The sequence below is a fragment of the Ascaphus truei genome, chromosome 13, assembly GCF_040206685.1.
Source record: "Ascaphus truei isolate aAscTru1 chromosome 13, aAscTru1.hap1, whole genome shotgun sequence".
Taxonomy (NCBI): domain Eukaryota; kingdom Metazoa; phylum Chordata; class Amphibia; order Anura; family Ascaphidae; genus Ascaphus; species Ascaphus truei.
In genome coordinates this window covers 17,365,026-17,385,875 of record NC_134495.1, presented here as the reverse complement: position 1 = coordinate 17,385,875, position 20,850 = coordinate 17,365,026, and the positions used below count along the sequence as shown (strand labels likewise).

The 20,850-nt window shown below is 45.6% G+C and overlaps 1 protein-coding gene across 1 annotated transcript in view; it reads left to right on the top strand.

Annotated features, from left to right (window-relative positions):
* Window positions 1-326: 326 nt before the first annotated feature.
* Window positions 327-20,850, top strand: part of LOC142464949 (transmembrane protein 132B-like) — a 286,810-nt gene continuing 266,286 nt past the window's right edge. The window contains exon 1 of the mRNA XM_075568707.1: window positions 327-903. Within this exon, the coding sequence (XP_075424822.1) occupies window positions 768-903 (136 nt within the window). The 5' untranslated portion in view covers window positions 327-767. The remainder of the gene's footprint in view (window positions 904-20,850) is intronic.

Sequence of the window (20,850 nt, the reverse complement as noted above, 5' to 3'; positions counted from 1 at the left end):
AATAACGTGGTGTCAACATCTAAGGAAGCCAAATATTCTGCAACCCCCACCTCGCCAGTGATGCCAGCCGGGCATTGGTTTTCAAAGAGCTTTTATGCCATGTCTCTCCTGAAATCAGCCACAGTCCCGGAGTGCCCTGCAACACATTGCAATGCACTCCACAGCAGCTAAGGGGTTAAAGGCACCTATGTACTTCTACAGAAATGTATGCTCCCGCTGAGGCACTTCGCCCCTCTCCCTCCCTGCCACTCCATGCCAGCTCCTCCCAGCCCCCACCAAACTTGCTGGTGATGCTGCCAATCCACTCAGCCCACCCACTCTCACATTGAAGGAGTTGGAGGGGAGTTTGTGTGTGTGTGTGTGTGTGTGTGTGCCCTTCCTCCCTCCAGCTCTACCAGATCTGTCTGTGCTGGGGCTGAGAAGATGCAGCCTTCAGGAGAGAGGGATGAAGCGTCCAACTCCTCCTCTCATGTGAAAGTGCAGCCACAGCTGGGATCTGCACATGTGAACACGCAGCTGCTGCAGGAGCATTAGACACGGGGTGCTGCACGGGAATAGGAGAGCTTTAAAACATGTCCTAAAAAAAAAAAAAGTCTGGACAGTGGGGGACCTCAGTTTGGGAAGAATAGTTGTGGATCTGGAGCTGCTATGCCAAATGATGCAAAGTTCCTTGTCTGCATCCATCAATCATGGGCAATGCAAGACATGAGCCTTTTTAGCCACAAAGCATCAAGTGAAGTTGGATTGACCAGGTGATTGCAAAATCAATGAAGGATATGGCTTTGGCGTCTAATAACTCTACCATGCTCCATTTGGGAACCCCCAAGATGACTGGTTGGTTTGGAGAATTCAGGCTAATGCCCCTTTTCTCTGCCCTGCTCCTGGCTGCCCTGCTTTGCAAAGGTTGGTAAAAGTTTCCCCCCTTCATTCAATCCCCAGCTAATCTCTCCTCTTCCCTTGGTTGCAGCTTTTTAGCAATGTCAAATCTGGGAAGTGACAGTTTATTTAAATGGCTCTTGCAGCAGCCTTGAGGCTTTTTTTTATTTAAGTGGTGAAGAAAAGCATTGCAAATTGAAATCAACCTTTAGGAAATGCTCAAGGTTTTGGCTGCCCGCTGGGATGTAAATTTCTCACACACATCCAACATGTGCTTTTTGATCTACCTCCCCATGGGTTATGTACAGTACCAAGGCAAAATGGGCTTATTGTTACAGAACAAGCGTTAATCACATTGGAAAATAAGCAGCCATCATTGCAAAAGAGACTTTGTTTTTTTAATGGAGGGGGGGCGGGGGGGGGGGGGGGATAGAAAATAATTTTAATTAGGCAAAAAACAAGTTGATTTACTTCCAGAGCTTAAAAAAACCCCAGGCTCGCTGTTTATAGGAGAAGAAAAATATATTGGAGTGAAGCAATCATTTATGCTAAACAAAATGTAATTGTCGTTCTGGGGAAAAGTCTCCAATAATTGGGCAAAAATAAGGTGGCTTTATTTTCAGTGGTATGTTTATTTTTGGTATTTAAATATTTTATTGGTCTACCTTCCAGGATGTGACAAGTAAGTCATTCAGCCCTTATGTTGCTGGTGTGATATATGGTGAAGCTTGCCGGGCAGGGTGAAGTCACATCAACACTTAACTATTTAAAAAATTAAAATATTTCCCATTACTCACTTGCCAACGGTTTATTGGAATAATTGCAATGGAAACTAATTATGAGCCTTGGATTCCATCAAAAAGTTTATTTTGGGACAATTTTTTTTTCATGTATAAAATAGTCTCTTAAATTTTAAACAGTTTATATGTAAAAAACAAACAAACCCCGTGAGCAGCTGGTTAAACAGAAACCCTTTAAAAAATAATAATAATTTAGGACCACATTTTGCTACACAATAACCAGTTAATAAGATTCAATTTGCTGTGGTTACATTCTGAATGAAGCACTGCAGGTGTTACTTTACCATCTCCCCTCTCTACTTTGTGCAGGTCAGATAGAACTTGATTGCACTTTATATTTATATATGTGCTTAAAGTGGGAGTCTGTGCTGAGCATCATTTTGTTTTACTTGCAGATCTCACCTTGTCTTTTCCAACACTGTTTTTATTTCTAAAATGCAATTCTTCATTCAGGAGATAAACATGGGTCTCTCCCCAGAGCCCAATAAAGGTTACTATGGTAACCTCAGACTCTACAGATATAGACAATCATGATTTTTACCAGTCCCCCCCGCCCCTCAAGAACAGGACATGATTTGAGTTACTCATACAAGGCTGCGTCCACGCTAGCGCTGAGCGCGCGGCGCTTGCCGAGTTTAGTTCCAGCAATTTAAATTGTCCCGTCCCCGCTCATGCTGGCACGCACGCTCTCCCAAGCTTGGCGTGACAAAAAAAAGAGAATTTGAAGCGCGCTCAACCTGCCGCCACACACGCGCTTGCAGTTAGACAGGACACCCGGCGCTCATGCTTAGAGAGCTGGTGACATCACCGCTCTCAAGCATGAGCGCGCTCAGCGCCAGCATGGCCGCAGCCTTAGTGTGTGGGGGGAAGATTGCTGCTTTAGAGGTGGTTACACAAACTGTTTTGAAGTCCCAGTGATCTGAAAACAGGTAGAAGCTACAGAAAGGTAACCATGTGCTGTTTCTTATTCACATTGTTATATAGGGGGCTTTTGTGATGGGTAAACTCACAGAATACCATCAGTGATTAGTATTAGGTAAGAGGGTCCGTAGTAGCCCTTTGGGTAAGGGTCCCAATAACTGCATCTAGACAAATCATAGACGTCGGCTTTGAGGGATACCAGTCCAGTACCAGCCCCACAAGTAGGTTTTGCAATGTGTGCATGTGGTAACTCCTTCCCCCCACTGCAATCACTGCCCCAAATCACAAGCTGACAATAAGGTGTTCCATTGATTCTTAGATATGCCGAATGATCCTTTGCAACACTTTATATCCTCTGCTCTAATACAAAGGCTGGGGAGCAAACACTTGGTCATTAATAATAGACGTTAATTCATCACTAGAATAATACAATGATTTACTAAAGCATGGACCTAAATGTGGGTCACTTATCAAACAAGACTGTGGCAAAAAAAGGCAAACGTTTTGTTAAAAACCCACTGCCAAATAAACATCCGCCCGTTCCCAGGAGGCATTCTGCACCCACTCCCCCAATGATGGAAAATGAATATATTCCATGTTCTATAGTGGTGCCATACAGCAGGGGTGGCGAACTCCAGTCCTCACGGGCCTCCAACAGGTCAGCTTTTCAGGATACCTCTGCTTCAGCATAGGTGTCTGTCGTTGAAGCAGGGATATTGTGAAAACCTGACCTGTTGGTGGGCCTTGAGGACTGGCGTTGCCCGCCCCTGCCGTACAGTATATGTTCACTTTTGCAAACGTCCACATCGGCTTTTCCTTTGCTTGTCTCAGTAGATGTTTCTGATTATTCGCCTGGGATGTGTAAATTCAATTCCTCATGTCTGTTGACCAAAAACCCGCTGAATTGGGGGCATTTCTGGTGTTTCGTTATGACCATTAGATACAAGCATACATTTCTCCTGTTTCAAACAGCAAGTAGTGACAGGCGTGTACAGTATAAACATTTGACCTTCAAAATAAAACCTTCAGAGTGAAAGTGAGTGTGGTTTCACTGAGCTTAATCGAGTTTTGGCAGAAACATTGCAAGAGACCGCTGCCCATTCAACACGTTTCCTGGCTGTGAAATCATATGAAAAACAATCGAAATATAGCTGCTTTATACTTGATTTGCCTTTTCTTTACATTTCACCACCGTGGGGCTGGAAGTTTTCTCAGTTTCCCACATGTGAATAATGTGCTGCATTCTGACCCTACAAATTGTGGATATATCTAGACCTGGGCAAGTCAACTTCCAGTCCCCAACAGGTCGGGTTTTCGGGATATCCCTGCTTCAGCACAGGTGACTCAATCAGTGGCTCAGTCATTCTGACTGAGCTATAGTTTGAGCCACCTGTGCTGAAGCAGGGATATCCTGAAACCCTGACACGGTGGCCCTTGAGGACTGGAGTTGGTCGCCCTGAAGTGCAAAATGACGGAGTGCTCGGCGGAGTGAGACGGGGCTTATAAGTACAAATGTATGTATGTCTTTATTTATATAGCGCCATTAATGTACACAGCGCGTCACAGCAGCAATACACGTGACAATCATAGAAATAACAGATCATGGGCATAATTGCTTCGGACATAAAAGTAACATTTAGCAAAAAGGAGTCCCTGCTCCGAAGAGCTTACAATCTAATTGGTAGGTAGGAAGAACGTTCATTCATTACTACTAGCCGCTCTGGCAGTAAAGAGGTCAATGGCTTCCTATGCCATTTATAGGTGCCGTCCCCTAATGCCAGCACCTGATTCTCTGTCCCTCCCACCCCCCAGTGCACAAAATCACGAACGCACACCTATACACGTATAGACACAATGACAAACTGTACACAGACACAGCGATGCACACACAGGCACTGATGCATTTAAACACCGGCACACTGGTATTGATATACTTGGATTCTCATGCATATATTGTTATATACAGTACTGCTGAAATTGTACAGCTCGCCGCCTTGGCTTATATGGGGGCTGTAGCTATTAGTTGGTAACAGCAGAGAAAGAGGAGCGCTCGAACAAGAGGTTGTGCTCTGAAGTGGGAGGGTGGCCAGCTAAGGGAACGCGAGGAAGTACTTCTTCACGGAAAGGTGGAGTAGCCGACCAGCAGAGGTGGTAGGGGCCAACACAGTAAGGGAGTTGAAACATGATTGGGACAGGCACAAGGCTAACCTAATTAAGGAAGAAAGTCAAGGATCAAATCGGGTCTGAGGGTTTACAGCAGATCGAAAAATGGGCAGACACAGAGGGGGGGGGCTTATCTGTCTCTGTCAACACTATCACCATCTCCAGCCTACATTATGACAGCACACAGGCATTTGGCTTAGAAAATAAAACGCTCAATATAAACGTGCTATTATTATTCATTAGCCGTGGGGAATTGGGATAATATACATTGGCCATGCTTTTTTGTGTGTGTGTGTGTTTTTGATGGAGGGGATTCTGGACTGTCCATCTTGTTCAGGGTACCCAAACCCCTTCTTTCCAGCTCTCCATCTAACCCAAGTCCTGATTCACATGCTCCAAAAATGTGAATATTTATTCTTCTAGAGCAGGGGGGTGGGGAGGGGGGGGGTGCAACTCCAGCCCTCAAGGGCCACCAACAGGTCAGGTTTTCAGGAGATTCCAGCTTCAGCACAGGTGGCTCAAGCAGAGGCTCAGTCTTTGACTGAGCCTCTGGGGCTGGAACTGATTGAGTCACCTGTGCTGAAGCAGGGTCTGATTGAGCCACCTGTGCTGAAGCAGGGCTATCCTTAAAACCTGACCTGTTGGTGGCCCTTGAAGGCAGGAGTTGCCCACTCCTGTTGTAGGATCTTCGGTGCACGTTACAAGAGGTGCAGCTAACACTGCTTATTAAGCGGGGAAAGGGTTCAAATGAGGCATTTAATTTCTTCCTTATTTGTGTGGCACATTTATAACAGTTCCCCTTTTATAAGCTTTGATGGAGAAAGATGCCTCAGATTTAACTCCATCAAATCTCTGATGGAACTTGTTTATCACAATGTAAATTGTAAGCTCTTGGAACTAATGATTCCTCCCCCCCAGTGTTTACTAGTGTTTGTTTTTGGTATCTTTGTATTGCATTATAATTCCATTGTATTAGTGCATAGATGGTTGATGATGATATACTGTATAGAGATAAATATATCTGTACACCATCAAAACACAGCAAATACTGTGACCACTGGCGTGTGTATAGTAACAGGTACTAGACTCACTTTTCAGCTTGAAGTGTAAAGAAATGAGATATGTGGGATTGTAGCTGATGTTTGTGTATAGTGTATACCTAAACCGGAGTGCTTCTCTCTTCTCTCCTCTCTCCTGTCTCCTCTCGCTTCTCTCTTCTCTCCTAGCTTATTTTTTCTTTTCATTTTTCCTACCTAAATCTCTCTTCTTTCTCCCCTCCTCTCGTGTCTCTCTCCCCATCTCTCATGTATCTACCCTCTCCTCCTCTCTCCTCTAGTTTCTCCCTGCTCCCCCTTCTCTTGTGTCTCTCCCCCCCCCCACTCGGGTCTCCCCCTCTCCTCTCATGTCTCACTCCCCTCCTCTCGTGTCTCTCCCCCCTCCTCTCGTGTATCTACCCTCTCCCTCCTCTCCTCTTGTGTCTCCCCCCCTCTTGTGTCTCTCCCCCCCTCCTCTTGTGTCTCTCTGCCCTCCTCTTGTGTCTCTCCCCCCTCTTCTTGTGTCTCCCCCCCCTCCTCTTGTGTCTCTCCCCCCTCCTCTTGTGTCTCTCCCCCCTCCTCTTGTCTCCCCCCTCCTCTTGTGTCTCTCCCCCCCTCCTCTTGTGTCTCCCCCCCTTCCCCCTCCTCTCGTGTCTCCCCCCTTCTCCCTCTCCCTCCTCTCGTCTCTCTCCCCTCCTCTCGTTTCTCTCTCCCCTCCTCTCGTGTCTCACTCCCTTTCTCTCGTGACTGTCTCCCCCCTCCTTTCGTGCCCCCCCTCCTCTCATGTCTCTCCCCCCTCCTCCTCTTGTGTCTCTCCCCCTCCTCTCGTGTCTCTCCCCCTCCTCCTCTCGTGTCTCTCCCCCCTCCTCCTCTCGTGTCTCTCCCCCTCCTTCTCTCGTGTCTCTCCCCCTCCTCCTCTCGTGTCTCTCCCCCTCCTCCTCTCGTGTCTCTCCCCCCCACCTCCTCTTGTGTCTCTCCCCCTCCTCCTCTCGTGTCTCTTCCCCCACCTCCTCTTGTGTCTCTCCCCCCACCTCCTCTTGTGTCTATCCCCCCCACCTCCTCTTGTGTCTCTCCCCCCCACCTCCTCTCGTGTCTCTCCCCCTCCTCCTCTCGTCTCTCCCCCTCCTCCTCTCGTGTCTACCTTCCCCTTCTCTCATGTCTCTCCCCCTCCTCTCGTTTCTCTCCCCCCCACCTCTACCCCCTCCTCTCATTTCTCTCTCCCCCTCACCTCTCCCCCCTCCTCTCGTTTCTCTCCCCCCCACCTCTCCCCATCCTCTCGTTTCTCTCCCCCCCACCTCTCCCCCTCCTCTCGTTTCTCTCCCCCCCACCTCTCCCCCTCCTCTTGTTTCTCTCCCCGCCACCTCTTCCCCTCCTCTCGTTTCTCTCCCCCCTCCTCTCGTTTCTCTCCCCCCACCTCTCCACCCTCCTCTCGTTTCTCTCCCCCCTCCCCTCGTTTCTGTCCCCCCACCTCTCCACCCTCCTCTCGTTTCTCTCCCCCCCTCCTCTCGTTTATCTCCCCCCTCCTCCTCTCGTGTCTCTCCCCCCTCCTCCTCTCGTGTCTCTCCCCCCCACCTCCTCTCCTGTCTCTCTCCCCACCCCTCCTCTCGTGTCCCTCTCCCCCCTCCTCTCGTGTCTCTCTCCCTCCCCCCTCTCGTGCCTCTCCCCCCTCCTCTCGTGTCTCTCCTCTCTCTCGTCTCTTACCCCTTCCCCCTCTCGTAGCCTCCAGCCCTTTGTAACATGTGGTTATTTCACTGTTTTGCGAAGGCATCTGATAGCTGTGGAAACACGGTACTCTCTCTGCTGTGCAGCCTTCACCACTGTGCCTATTATTAAGCACTTCAGCAAGTAGCTTCATATTCTCGTGTATTTCTATTACAGAAATGCGCCCAGTTATCAGACGTGGCTATTGTTATGTCTATAAAGAGACAGCTATATCTGGATTAGCAATAAAAGTGTCTTCAATGGTTTATCTTAGTCACAGACCGAGTATGATTAAATCAATTGCTGTATTGTATTGGGCACCTCAATGCTGCAGGCAGTACAGAAAATCTACACATACTATTTTAAACGGCATTGTTTGATAAATTAACCAATTAACACACCTTTTTATGTGCTGGGAAGTGACTTGCCATTGTACATTGGAAGGTAGGACTATTTCATCCTCTTCCTGCCACCAGCTTTCTGCTTGAAAATGTTTGCTGTGTAACTGGTCATTATTGCTAATGTATGGCTTATAAAAAGATGTTTGAAATGTACAGGTCGCCTCTGTAAATTTAGGGATGTTTTCCAGCATAGCGGGGTCTCAAGGTTGTTCTGACTTACTGACGTTTTTCGGCTTGTCTTTTAATCTGTGCGTCCGGAAGAGTAGGTGAGAAATGCAACAAAAACTGTAAGACAATTCCATGTACCACGTATATCTTTATTTATATAACGCGTTCACAGCAGTAATACATGTGACATAGTAATATAACACATAATGGGAATAAGCGCTTCAGACGTAAAACAATAGGAAAAGGAGTCTGCCCCGAAAAGCTTACAATCTAAGTGATATCTATCCCAACCTGCTTTCATTTAAACCTCGCAGAAGGAAACGGATGCAGTGATTCCATGTTGCAGTGATCAGGTCACTACTACAAAGGAGTTTCTTCAAAAGTGGCATTCGTTTTTAATACCAGAAAATATTATTTGATATATTTCGGGCAAATAGAGAACGAGTGAAAAGCCAGGGATCTAATGCGGTGTCAGACTTTCCAGCATTGGGAAAGTAGGCTGATTTAAAGTATACCAAATATTATTATTTTTTTTTTAAAAGGTAAAGAACAGACAATAACTAATTGGTGTCCTTAAAAAGTTTGTCTTGTCACTTTTGTGACCTGTGAAAAATGAATATATTTTGCCTTTCACTGGGAACACTGTAATGCTCTATTTTATCAGCTACATATTGTTCTCTGCTTATAACTGCTTATGAAGGCATCATAATTACTTCTCAAGTAGAACACAAGGAATACTCGAAAGATCAAACTTGTGTGTAAAGAGGTTCCATCAACAGTCTGATCACAAACAAGAGTTGACGCAGATTCAAAACACAGCACATGTGTCTGGGAAACATTACAGGCATACCCCGCTTTAAGGACACTCACTTTAAGTACACTCGCGAGTAAGGACATGTCGCCCAATAGGCAAACGGCAGCTCACGCATGAGCTTGTCAGCACGTCCTGAACAGCAATACCGGCTCCGTACCTGTACCGAAGCTGTGCGCAAGCGGGGAGACTATAGAGCCTGTTACACATGCGTTATTTACATCAGTTATGCACGTATATGACGATTGCAGTGCAGTACATGCATCGATAAGTGGGAAAAAGGTAGTGCTTCACTTTAATTAAATTTTCGCTTTACATACATGCTCCGGTCCCATTGCGTACGTTAATGCGGGGTATGCCTGTACAATGTTTTAAAAAGGGGCTTTAAACAGACGCCTACATGGCTTCGAAAAGCTGAGTCCGTCGCCTAAATCGAGCTCATTAAACATCTCACTGCCATTAGGTCACCTTGGTCCTAGGTGGGACTTGTCATGATAAGTTATACAGCCTCCGCGTTCTTGGGCATTCTGGTTTTGTTTCGCCTGGCACCTTGCCCGGATCTGGTGTGTGTGTGTGTGTGTGTGTGTGTGTGAGTTTGGCAGTGACACCAGCTCTCTGCTTTGTTGGCATCTTCACTCCGTTGGCTTCCTTCCTGGCTGGCAGTTGTGTAGCGGTCTTTATATGAGAAGGCACGGAGAGGTCAGCGTGCTCCTTGTCCAGCACGAGAGTTGTTTTCTGCTCTGCCGGCCACTTCCCAGGGGATGGATTTCTGACAGCGTAGAATCCTTTACCCCGATGATACTTTGACACATTCTTTTAAGCTGCTTTTAAAAACAACGTCCACGGCCCCATTTCCATTCGGACAATGATATTTTTTTTGCCGGAAAATGATTGTAATATGCCATTAGCCTGTTTATTATCATTTTATTTGAATGGCGCCCACATATTCCGCCGCGCAGTACAAGGTTGGAGGGAGGACAATAATATTGCATCACAAATGAGTACATATATACGTTAACACCGACTGATCCTATTAACCCATTCACGGCGGGAGGGGGGCAGCAACACAGTCGTTAGCTGGCTGAGTGCTTTTCCTTTTGACTTCAGATGATGTCCAGTTGATGGTCCTAATGTAACACCTTCCTTGCCAGAGGTTACCTGCCGCATGGAAATCTCTTGCAATTATCCGTGTCAACGTGGCAGCCCACATTGCAAACCCATCTGGCGGCGTACATACATTAATGGAACACTTCATTGTTTTTCCCATTGAATGCTTCCTTCAGGGTCTTCTCATTAACGGAGGATGCAGCATCACAGGACGGGCGGGGGGGAAGGGGGGGGAAGGGGGGGGCAGGGGGGAGGGGGGGAGAAAGCCAACTGGAACTCCATCACCTCTCGTGTCACTTTAACTCATGAATATGGGATCGCAGCGGCCATGCGTCCAGCGTTCTGAGACCTCATCAAAGGAGAGTGTCGAGATCCTCTGAATGGCGAGACTGACACATTCAATCGCTATTGTATCCCTAATCCTATTTAATTTGCTGCCAACGAATGCTCCCATGGCAGTTAATGAAATGTGGGAGCCAAAAGGCTTCTGGGTACCAATATGTAAATCATTCTGTTGGTGTTATCCATGTTGGTTTTTTTTGGGGGGGGGTGGGTGGGGGGGGGGAATCAATATAACAAGAAAATGCCTGCATTTATTAACATAAACTTATCAATAGGCCGGTCGCTTTGTGACCTCTGACCTCTGCTGACCTTGGTTGACCTCATGGCTGGAGGAGTTTGTGAAACGTTGCTTTGTATTGAAAACATTTGAAACAGCATTTGCCGTTTAAGCTGTAATCAAAAATACATTGCAGAAAAACGAACAAAAACAATGCAAAATATGACCCATATTTATCACGCGGTGCTATGTAGTAACACCTTCTGCCAACCGAAAGGCGCCTTATAGCCCATTCCAGTCAATGGATCAGAAGGTGTCTGTAACAGGGACTTATTCCTGTTTAAATAAAAGCCTGTAGCGGTCTGAGAAATCCAGCAGAGAGCTGGTTAATTGCAGCTAGTCAATTAACCAGCTCTACCTGGGTAATCAGACAAGGGTAAATACCCCCTGCTGGGGACAGACCAAGAGACTCCTTGGCACAGTTACAACTGGGCTTACAGAGGAGATACTGTCTTGAGCACAAAGGCTGTGCTGAGATCAAGACACCCAAACACCACTGACGTGAAGGGCCACCTGCTTTTTGGTACCGTTTGAGACTTTGGGGTGGTAGGCTGGTAAGGGGCTTTTCCTCCCAGTCTTGCAGATAGGGACTGGGGGAGTGGGTCAGCTCTTACACAGGGAGAGGTGTTTGTTGCTTTTTTTAATTTTGTTTTTCTATGCTCTGCATTGTTTAAAGGGACAGGCTAAATAAAGCCATGTTTTCATTTCCCCCAAACTGTCTCCTTGTGTGTACGTCTGCACCTGCCTCTTACAGCGTCGTATCGCATAGCACTGCTGAGTAAATATGGCCCTATGGCACTTATTCTGTAAACCACAATATATCACACAGAATGCCCCATTGACCTCAATGGACCGGCACTATCGTACTTCATAGAATAAGGGTCTATATTTTTTTCCATTGCTTGTGTTATTCGCACGTCTGGTACGTTAATTTCCTAAATAATAGATAAACACTCCACAATACCAGTGTACATGACATATTAAAATCAATTATCTGATGTTGCTTTAGTGCACTTTTGTCTGCTTCACATTACAATTTGGTTATTGTTATACGTTCACCATTTAAAAAGCCCCATTTTGAATGTGTTGTGTGTATTTATTAAAATTCACCCGCTTGTTGGAAATTGCCAGCTTTCCATTTGTATTCAATCGTTGCAGGTAAGTGCAGTTTGTAGTCACACTGAAACGCTTTTCTAAGCATGGTTAATATACAAACTGTATATATAATACAGATAATATAGATTTGTGTAAGATGGAAGTAAAATATTGTGAAGTCTTCATCAATCTCAAATAATAATAATAATAGAATGTTCTTGTTTAGCGCTGCTAGTTTACGTAGCGCTTTACAGAGACATTTTGCAGGCACAGGTCCCTGCCCCGTGGAGTTTACAATCTATGTTTTTGGTGCGTGAGGCACAGGGAGATAAAGTGACTTGCCCAAGGTCACACGGAGCCAACACCGGGAATTGAACCAGGTTCCCCTGCTTCACACTCAGAAAAGGACTGAACAAGAATGGTGCATTTGGAAGGATAGCCAGGAAGAAACCACTGCTCTCTAAAAAGAACATTGCTGACCATATGAAGGACGCCAAAGAGCACATAGGTGATCCACAACTATGTATTTTTATAACTTAGTGCCCAGGACATACTTGAAAACGAGAGGTAACTCTCAATGTATTACTTCCTGGTAAAACATTTTTATAAACAAGACCTCTGGAACAATGGACAGACGAGTCAAATGAAGCACTTTTTGACCTCAATGAGAAACAAATGTATACAAAAGACAAAAAGAAGACAGACACAGAATTCTTCAGATAAGTAAAAAATAATGTATGCTTCCTATCTACGTAAAAAAAAAAATGTAAAACATGGTAATAGGTGGAGATGTTCCTTTTTAATAATTTTTTTAATGATGCATATTAAAACCAATGGTTGTTATGCGATGTCACTGATAGATTACCACAACGTTTTACAATTTCACACCCAGAGAAACACTACTATTTTTTTTTCTTCAAGCAATTCCACTTTCTTCTCAAAGACACAATCCAAGGCGTATAGGAGGAGAGAGAAAGAACCCTATGTGATGCACTCAGCCCTACTAATAAAAATAATAAACTTTTATTTATTGAAAAATGCAAACTTAACAAATATATTTAAAACCTAAAAAAGTGTACTGTGCAGTTCTAATGTGCATTCACTCTAAATGACCAGATAGTGTCATAACTCGTGTGATGCACAGTAGATGCAAGAGACTGTAGATTCTCACAACATTAGTGTATGAATATAGTGGATGCACACAGTATATGACCCTGTGGGGGAAACAACTGATGTGCACTCTACACAGGTGTTATAATACACAGGCACTGGGAGCATTAGTAATGCATTGGTGGTGCAACCCTGTGTAACAAGGCTGCAATGAGGTGCATAACACTGCTGCATACACAGGGAGCCAAATGCAGACCCAGATAGGGAAAAGACCCCCCTGATGACAAATCAATGGGAGCGCTACTAGGAGGAGGGTGCAGGTAAGTATACCCCGTTATTAGCCTCATGAGAGTACTCCAGACTGATAGCCAGGACTCACACTTTGTCAGCTCCTTCCAGAGGGGGGGGAAGATGTAGTCACAACCCTGCTGTGTATGTATACTTTAGAGCTAGCCAGTGCCAGCAGAGACTCTCATATGCCTAATTTCTAGCTAGTGGGATCCACAACTGTGGCCCACATCAAAGTTTAAAGCTAATCTACAGGACGTGAACAAACTCCTATGAGTTTGACTCTGCAACAGTACAGCCGGCGTCGCTATGACGTCATAAACAATCCAAGGCGGCAGATTGCTATCTATCTATCTATCTATCTATCTATCTATCTATCTATCTATCTATCTATCTATCTATCTATCAATCATTTATATCTATATGTCTATCTACCATCTATAGCTATCAATATATTTTATCTATCATATATATATATATATATATTGATCATCTACAGTATATCTATCTATCTGTCTATCGGTGTGTCATCTATCTATCTATCTATCTATCTATCTATCTATCTATCTATCTATCTATCTATCTATCTATCTATCTATCTATCTATCTATCTATCTATCTATCTATCTATCTAGCGTGACCAGATATCCCGGTTTAGCCGGGACTGTCCCGGTTTTTGAATGTCTGTCTCGGCTGCCCGACATTTTTTAAAATGTCCTGGGTTTTTGTGGCGGTCCCGGTTTTGGCCATCAGAGGAGGGGGGGCAGCAGAGAGCAGACAATGCAGGCAGAGAGGAGAGAAGGAACAGAGCGGAGGCCGGTCTGACTGCAGAGGGTGGTGGCGGGGTTAGTGACAGCGGAGCCTCAGCAGTGAGAGCCGGAAGTGAGGTGCCTGCTGCCAGGGCCCATGATGGCTTCCCCCCCCCCAAATCATGCTCTACAGTAAAAGGTAGGACACACAAAGACACCCCCCCTCCCCTTGCGGCTGCTCCTCAGAGCTGGTGTGGGTGTCAGTCAATCTTTGTGTATGGCGTGTGTGTGTGTCAGTCAGTAGCTGTGTCTGTGTGTGTATGTGTGTCAGTCAGTGGGTGTGTGTCAGTCAGTGGCTGTGTGTCTGTGCAGGTCAGAGAGAGAATGGGGGGCTAGAGAGAATGGAGGAAGGTGGAGAGAGAATGGACGAGGGAGGGGGAGAGAATTGGGGGGGAGAGAGAATAGAGGAGGGGATTGAGAGAGAGATGATGCAGGAGTGGAGGAAGAGAGAGAGAATGGGGGGATGGAGGGGAGAGAATGGGGGTGGGAAGGGAAGGGAGAGAATTGGGAAGGGAGAGATTGGGTGAGAAGGGGGAGGAAAATGAGAGAATGGGGGGGGTGGGAAGGGAGAGGGAGAATGGGGGAGGGAAGGGAGAGAGAGAATGGGGGAGGGAAGGGAGAGAGAGAATGGGGGAGGGAAGGGAGAGAGAGAATGGGGGAGGGAAGGTAGAGAGAGAATGGGGGAGGGAAGGGAGAGAGAGAGAATGGGGGGGAAGGTGAAAGAAAATGGGGGGAAGGTAGAGAGAGAATGGGAAGAGGTAGAATGAATAATACAGCATCAATGGTGACACTATTAGATAAATAGCATTATAAGATTAATTTTTTTAGTAATGTCACTTGTTGTATTAATCTTTTTTTGTGTCCCGGTTTTTCATTTTCAAAATCTGGTCTCTATCTATCTATCTATCTATCTATCTATCTATCTATCTATCTATCTATCTATCTATCTATCTATCTATCTATCTATCTATCTATCCCCTGTTAATTTCAGCTCCAGGGACCCCCTGCTTCCGGAGATCCTTACCTGAGAATTAGCTGTCGGCTGCCAGGGTTCACAATATGTCCTCTGCTCGGATATTTCCCGCCCTGCTGGCAAATTGGAAGCCGTGACGTCATCGGTGCGGTTTACTATTGGCCCATGTTGTGAGGATGCGGGGATCGCGGCACTCACAGTGCGACCCCTCCTCACCTCCGAATGCCCCCGCTGCCGTGAGACGGCTTCCTCTCCTCACCCGACCTGCTCCCGCTGTGTGGGGGCGCCCTCCTCGTTCTCGGCGGGCCAGCGCTGCCCCGCGGCCTCTCAGGGCTCTGGCAGTTCCCTCGGGTCCTGGGCGCGCGCTCTCCGACCTTACAGAGCGCCCGCCGGGCAAGGATAATTTATTCACTGCACTAGCAGTGAAACCACGCCCCCAATCTCACAAAGGCTGCCACTTAACCCTAAAGCTCCCCACCTGGCTGCTTATTACAGGAACCAATCCAGGACAGCTCCTCATGTTCCTCCAAGACTGCCCCCGCTCCCCATTGGTCAGCCACGATATATAGTACCTGTGTTGCCTCTGTCACATCGCTCGACATAGTCTCTGCTTGCGGACGTCTCTTCTTGCTTTCCCTTTGCTCTTCGTTATTCAGGTTGCGACCCGGCTTGACGGACGTTCCTCTCTGACTCTGGACCCCGGCTCCCACCTGACCTTGCAGCTTCTCTCATCCCTCAACCACAGCTTGGACCTCGACCTCCCGGATCTCTCTCCCCCTGACCTTGGCTTACGGCAACGACTTCGTCTCTTCTGTACCGGTACCGGCAAGTATTGCTACACCTATTCACACCTGGCCTGGCAACGCCAAAACACCACACTCCGGACACGCTCCTTCTGCTGCGGGTGCGTGCACATATACGTCCCCACCTCAGTATAAGGGACGAGTCTGGTCTGCGGGCAGCACCGGCGTAACACATGTGAAGCGGGAGCTTCAAACCGGAAATCCCTGCTTGCTGTGCACCTACTTCAGAGGTAAGTATCTTTGGAAGTAGGGGGTCCCCAGAGCTGAACTTAATGGGGTTCAGCTCCAGAGATCCCCTGCGTCAATTTTATATCTACCTATCAATAGATTATATATAATCTATCGATAGATAGAGAATTGACGCAGGGGGTTTCCGGAGCGGAACGCCGGTAATTTCAGCTCTGGGGACCCCATACTTCCGGAGATACTAACCTCTGAAGTAGGTGCCAGCATTATATATATATATATATATATATATATATATATATATATATATATATATATATATATATATATTTGACTTGCCCTGTATCTGCATGTTCGTGGAACACTAATTTGACATTACTGTAAATGTTACTGATCCCACACACAGCTTACTTGCCAGAAAGCGTTTTATTCTTGCGCTGTCACAAACACACGCTGACTGCACGTGATCTAAAAGTTGCAGTTTCCCTGTGAAAAGCAACTCTCCATACAAATGTTAGGAATTAGTAATTCTGTCTGAATTGGCCCCAAAGCACTTAAACTGCAGCAGCTGTTCTGCGTGTTCACAACAATTCGTAATTAAAACACAACTGGCTGTGTTGATTCGATTAAGAAGCTATGTTTAATAACAGTATTTTTCCATCTGTATTGTATAATTAGAAATATAGCGTTAGAATCACAGTGCTTTGAAGTAATAACAATGTGGCTACGTAATCTGTATTTCTAGCCACTTCAGAGAAGCAGTTTACGCTGTACTCATCATAAAAAATAAGTATCGTCTTTCTTTTTACCAATGTAAAGACCATTTTTCAGTTTTTCTTTTTGCAATCCCCCACTATTTAAAGACGGTAACTGCTTTCTAGAGATGTTAGTTCTTGAAAATGTGTCTCTAAGGGAATCTAAAATGGCTGCTGACGGCTAATATGCCTTTCCGCACACAACAGAGATTTGCAGAATAAGGATTGGCGCCAGGAACCTTTTATAGTATTATATAAAGCATTATTCACATCCGTTTATAAGGCTCGCCATGCAAGGACAGACTTCACGTTAGACATATTAACTGGTGGCAAATCATAAAGTTGCTCTGTGCGTCTTCCCCCTGGTAGCGCTCATTCTTACCGAGGCTTGTTTCCCTTATTAGTGGTTGGATGGGCACTACTGATGCTATGCAGGAGTTTGCCAATCTCAAGTGGGCACCTGCTGGGAATACACTCTGCTTTCTGGGATCAGTAGCAAATTACTGCATACTTCGTCCATGTACGTTGGATCAGGATCAGGATGCAGTTCAAGCTCCCCCCCCCCTTTTTTTTTTTTAGTTTTTTTTTTTTTAACTTCAATAGTTTCATGTGTGCAATCTCTACTTACCTAAAGAACTGCACAGCTGCCGGTCAATTCGTTCTCCGTGTATTGATCGGCGAAGTTTGGCGACATCTTTAAATATGGGGAATGTATTTCCTCTGTTTCTGTCACTCAGTGGAAGCTCATGAATATTCACGAGCACTCCTCCACTGACATGTGCAAGAGGGAGGGCAGGGCTCACAAAGGGGTGTGCCAGGGCTTGTGACAGGACATGAAGGGGCAGTGCCTTAGTAAATGGTTGTTAAAATATTATACAAGAAAATTGGTCTTTCAAAGTAGTTTTTTTTTTAAAACAGGAAATGCTAAAAGTATTTTTTCTTACTACAGAACTGATTTATTAAAAAAAAACACACATGCAGGATATTGCCTGAACTGCAGCCTTAAGGACCTTCTGGTATGGGCCGATCCGATTATGCTCTGGAGCTACAACTCGGGGAACTCCTGTTAAACACATGCTCACTCCTCTTCCAGTGTGAGAACAATCTTGAGCCATTACTATAGGCGCTAACTACATAGAGCACGTTCCTTAATTGAAATTAATAATCCCTTCCCCCAATAATGAAACTGATTGCCGGTTGAGAGTACAGGGCTTCTTTAAGTGTCTCTTACCTTCTGCTTGCGATAGCGGCATCTCCTCCTGCAGGGTCCCGTTGTCATAGCGCCACTGCGTTGTCATGGCAGCGTGGCGCCACAACAATGTGACATCACATCAGGCCGGGACATCATGGAGCGGCGTTGTAGAAGGCCCCGCTAAAACCCCACTGCACTGAGCCCAGCAATACTCCTAGCCAGCCCTGTATACACGTAAACATATTTACAGGACTCACAGTGAGGCCCTCTCCCAGAACTCTGAGGAACCTGCTTCTAGAACATTGGGTGGAGCTACATATACCCTTCTATCTCCCTATGGTGATATCACTGGTCACAGGACATCCTACTGTACATCACATGATAGGGAGGGGCAATACCAGAGTGATCCCACCCGGTATTAAGGCCGTTAACCCCTTTCACAAATTATTAGTCCCCAGAAGGGTGCTACAATAGTAATAATATTTAGAGTTGCTGTATGTCAATGTGACGCCTTCAAGCGTCTCACAAACTCTGCTTACCAGGGAACTAGAATTTTTTTATTTATTGCAAATGACAGTTTCTGATATAATATCCCTAGTCTCTGGAATGTGTTACTGGCCCTGAAAGTATCGCATGGACTCTTCATACTCTTGGGTTTAAGCTCCTTGGATTTAGGGCTGAGGAATTCTGGGAGACTGCGCGGGAGCTTCTCTCCCCTCCACCCCAAGTACCCAGAACCCCAAATGAAATAACACACAAATAACCACAAGATAAGGTCTGGAGGTAATTGATATGTGCTACCCCTGCCAGGGCGCTCGCTCAAAGGGTTAAAAGTCAAAGGTCCTTTAACCGATGACCCGTGACACCCAAGCCGGACCCACGTGACCCGGCCGTTGACGCAAATGGGCTCCCAGAACTCCGGGTTTAATGAGCCCCGCCAATCCCGCAGAGGTATTCACAAAGCTCTGATATTTGGTATCAGGGCTGCCATTGACTTGAATCAGAGTTTTGAGAATCTAGCTAAAGTGTTAATGCCGATGCCACAAAACTATCCTAACGTAGATCTTATTTTTCTCAAACCTGATACTTTTACTTTACACTATACAGCAGGGGTAGCTAACTCCAGTCCTCAAGAGCCACCAACAGGTCAGGTTTTCAGGATATCCCTGCTTCAGCACAGGTAGCTCAATCAGTGCCTCAGTCAACGACTGTTGTGCAGGGTCTATCTGTATGTAGATACAGGACCTCCATAGATTTACTCATTTGCCCCTGCTGCCACATTGCTCCCCTCTTTTCACCCATTTCCCCCCCTTTCCCCTTGTTTTCCCAGGTCCCCATCTTTCTTTCCGAGGCTTGTTTTTGTTATTTCAGGTTCCCATCGGTTTTCAAGATGAGTGGGGCTGTGTGTAATGCTAAACTGGGCTCTCGTTCCCTTTGCTAATTAGCAGCCTCTCTTCTGTTTGCATTTTCCCCTGGCTACACTGTCACCCTCTGCACCACCACCATCATCATCCTCATCCCACCCCCCCCTCCAGGCCTCCAAGACACCCTAATTAGTGCGCACAAAGAGAGGAACGAAGCCCATTTATGGAGTTTGCAAAAGGTCAGCCCAAGTGCCATTATTCTTAAAGTTCAGTGTGGATGTAATTACCAAACCAGCTCCCAAATGTGTGTTGTGCTCACAGGTTTGATAATAAATAAAATATAAAAAATAAAAATGGACCATCTATTATCCAATTAGATAAATGTGCTCTAAAAGCCATGCAAATTCTGCATGTTAATACTAATGATTGCGGGGGAAAAAAAGTTTCATTAGCAATAATGACCTTATTAATTCTGCATAGACATCATTAATGCATCTTTTCTGATTTACACTTCTTTAACCGTAAGCAGCATTATGGTTTGATTGTAATCTGTATGTTTCTTACTTAATACTAATTGATGTTGCCGTGCATCCCATTCAGCGGTGAATGCATTTGCTGCGTATTTACACTTTTCCACGCCGCTTAGCTGCGGTGGAGGAAAGCAAAGTGCTCAAGAAATGGCTGAAGCACAAAGCACAAGTGCAAAAGTAATCAACATGCATTCCAAGTGAAATTGTTCTGGGCACACCGCCAGCTTTGACAGGGATGTGACATTAGTACAAGGTCTTACACAGCTTGTAACAAGGCAAACATTGATTATAGACATTTGTAGGTGTTTTATTTAAGGGGAATTGCAGCATCTTCTGGCCAAGAGGTCAGGTCCCAAATTGATGCTAAATGAGTTGAAGGGGGAGCTTCATCAAATTTCTTCTCAAACGACTTATCCGTGTGACTTATTTAGAGAAGATTCACTCGGCCTTAACGTGACTCTCTTGCTTATTGGTATCTTGTGAAAAATTAATGTGTCGCTTTTTGTCAGGAACACTGGATTCAGACGTATGCGCTGCTTGAATGTATCTGTTTGAATGCTGATGGCTTTTTAAGGAATTTGCAAACGGAAGACAGAGCAAAGCGAACAGGTTACCTGTGGTTGTGTTGGGACGGACTGATGCCAAACGACATGAGATAAAGATGGTATAAAAAACACACAAAGCTTTTGTTTACCATGGGGGTGTTGAAGTTTTAAAAATACGTGTCTGCTTTTTTATTGATTCATTCTTGCCGTCACTCTTACCAGAACACCTTCCTACTGTCTCTGTACGTTCTTCCTGCTTAGGCTGCGGTCCCAGTCAGCACTGGAGCGCGCGCGGTGAGGGGGGCCTTCATCTTTAACCACTACACCAGGATTCTTCACAACCTGCATAGCACAATACTCCACATTGTTCAAATGTCCTTTATCCAGGATGAAGACGTGAAGACCGTGATGGAAATGGGATGGGATGGGTACCAGCTACCACTACTTTTCAATTTGCAACTCTAGATAAGCACTATTTTTGACACACCAATCATTCCACTTTCTGGCTAAAGGAAAATGTATTTCTTGTAGGACGGCTCTTCCCCTTTCTGCTTTCCAATCATAAATATTCTGTAAATACAAATATCACTTGTGAGCAC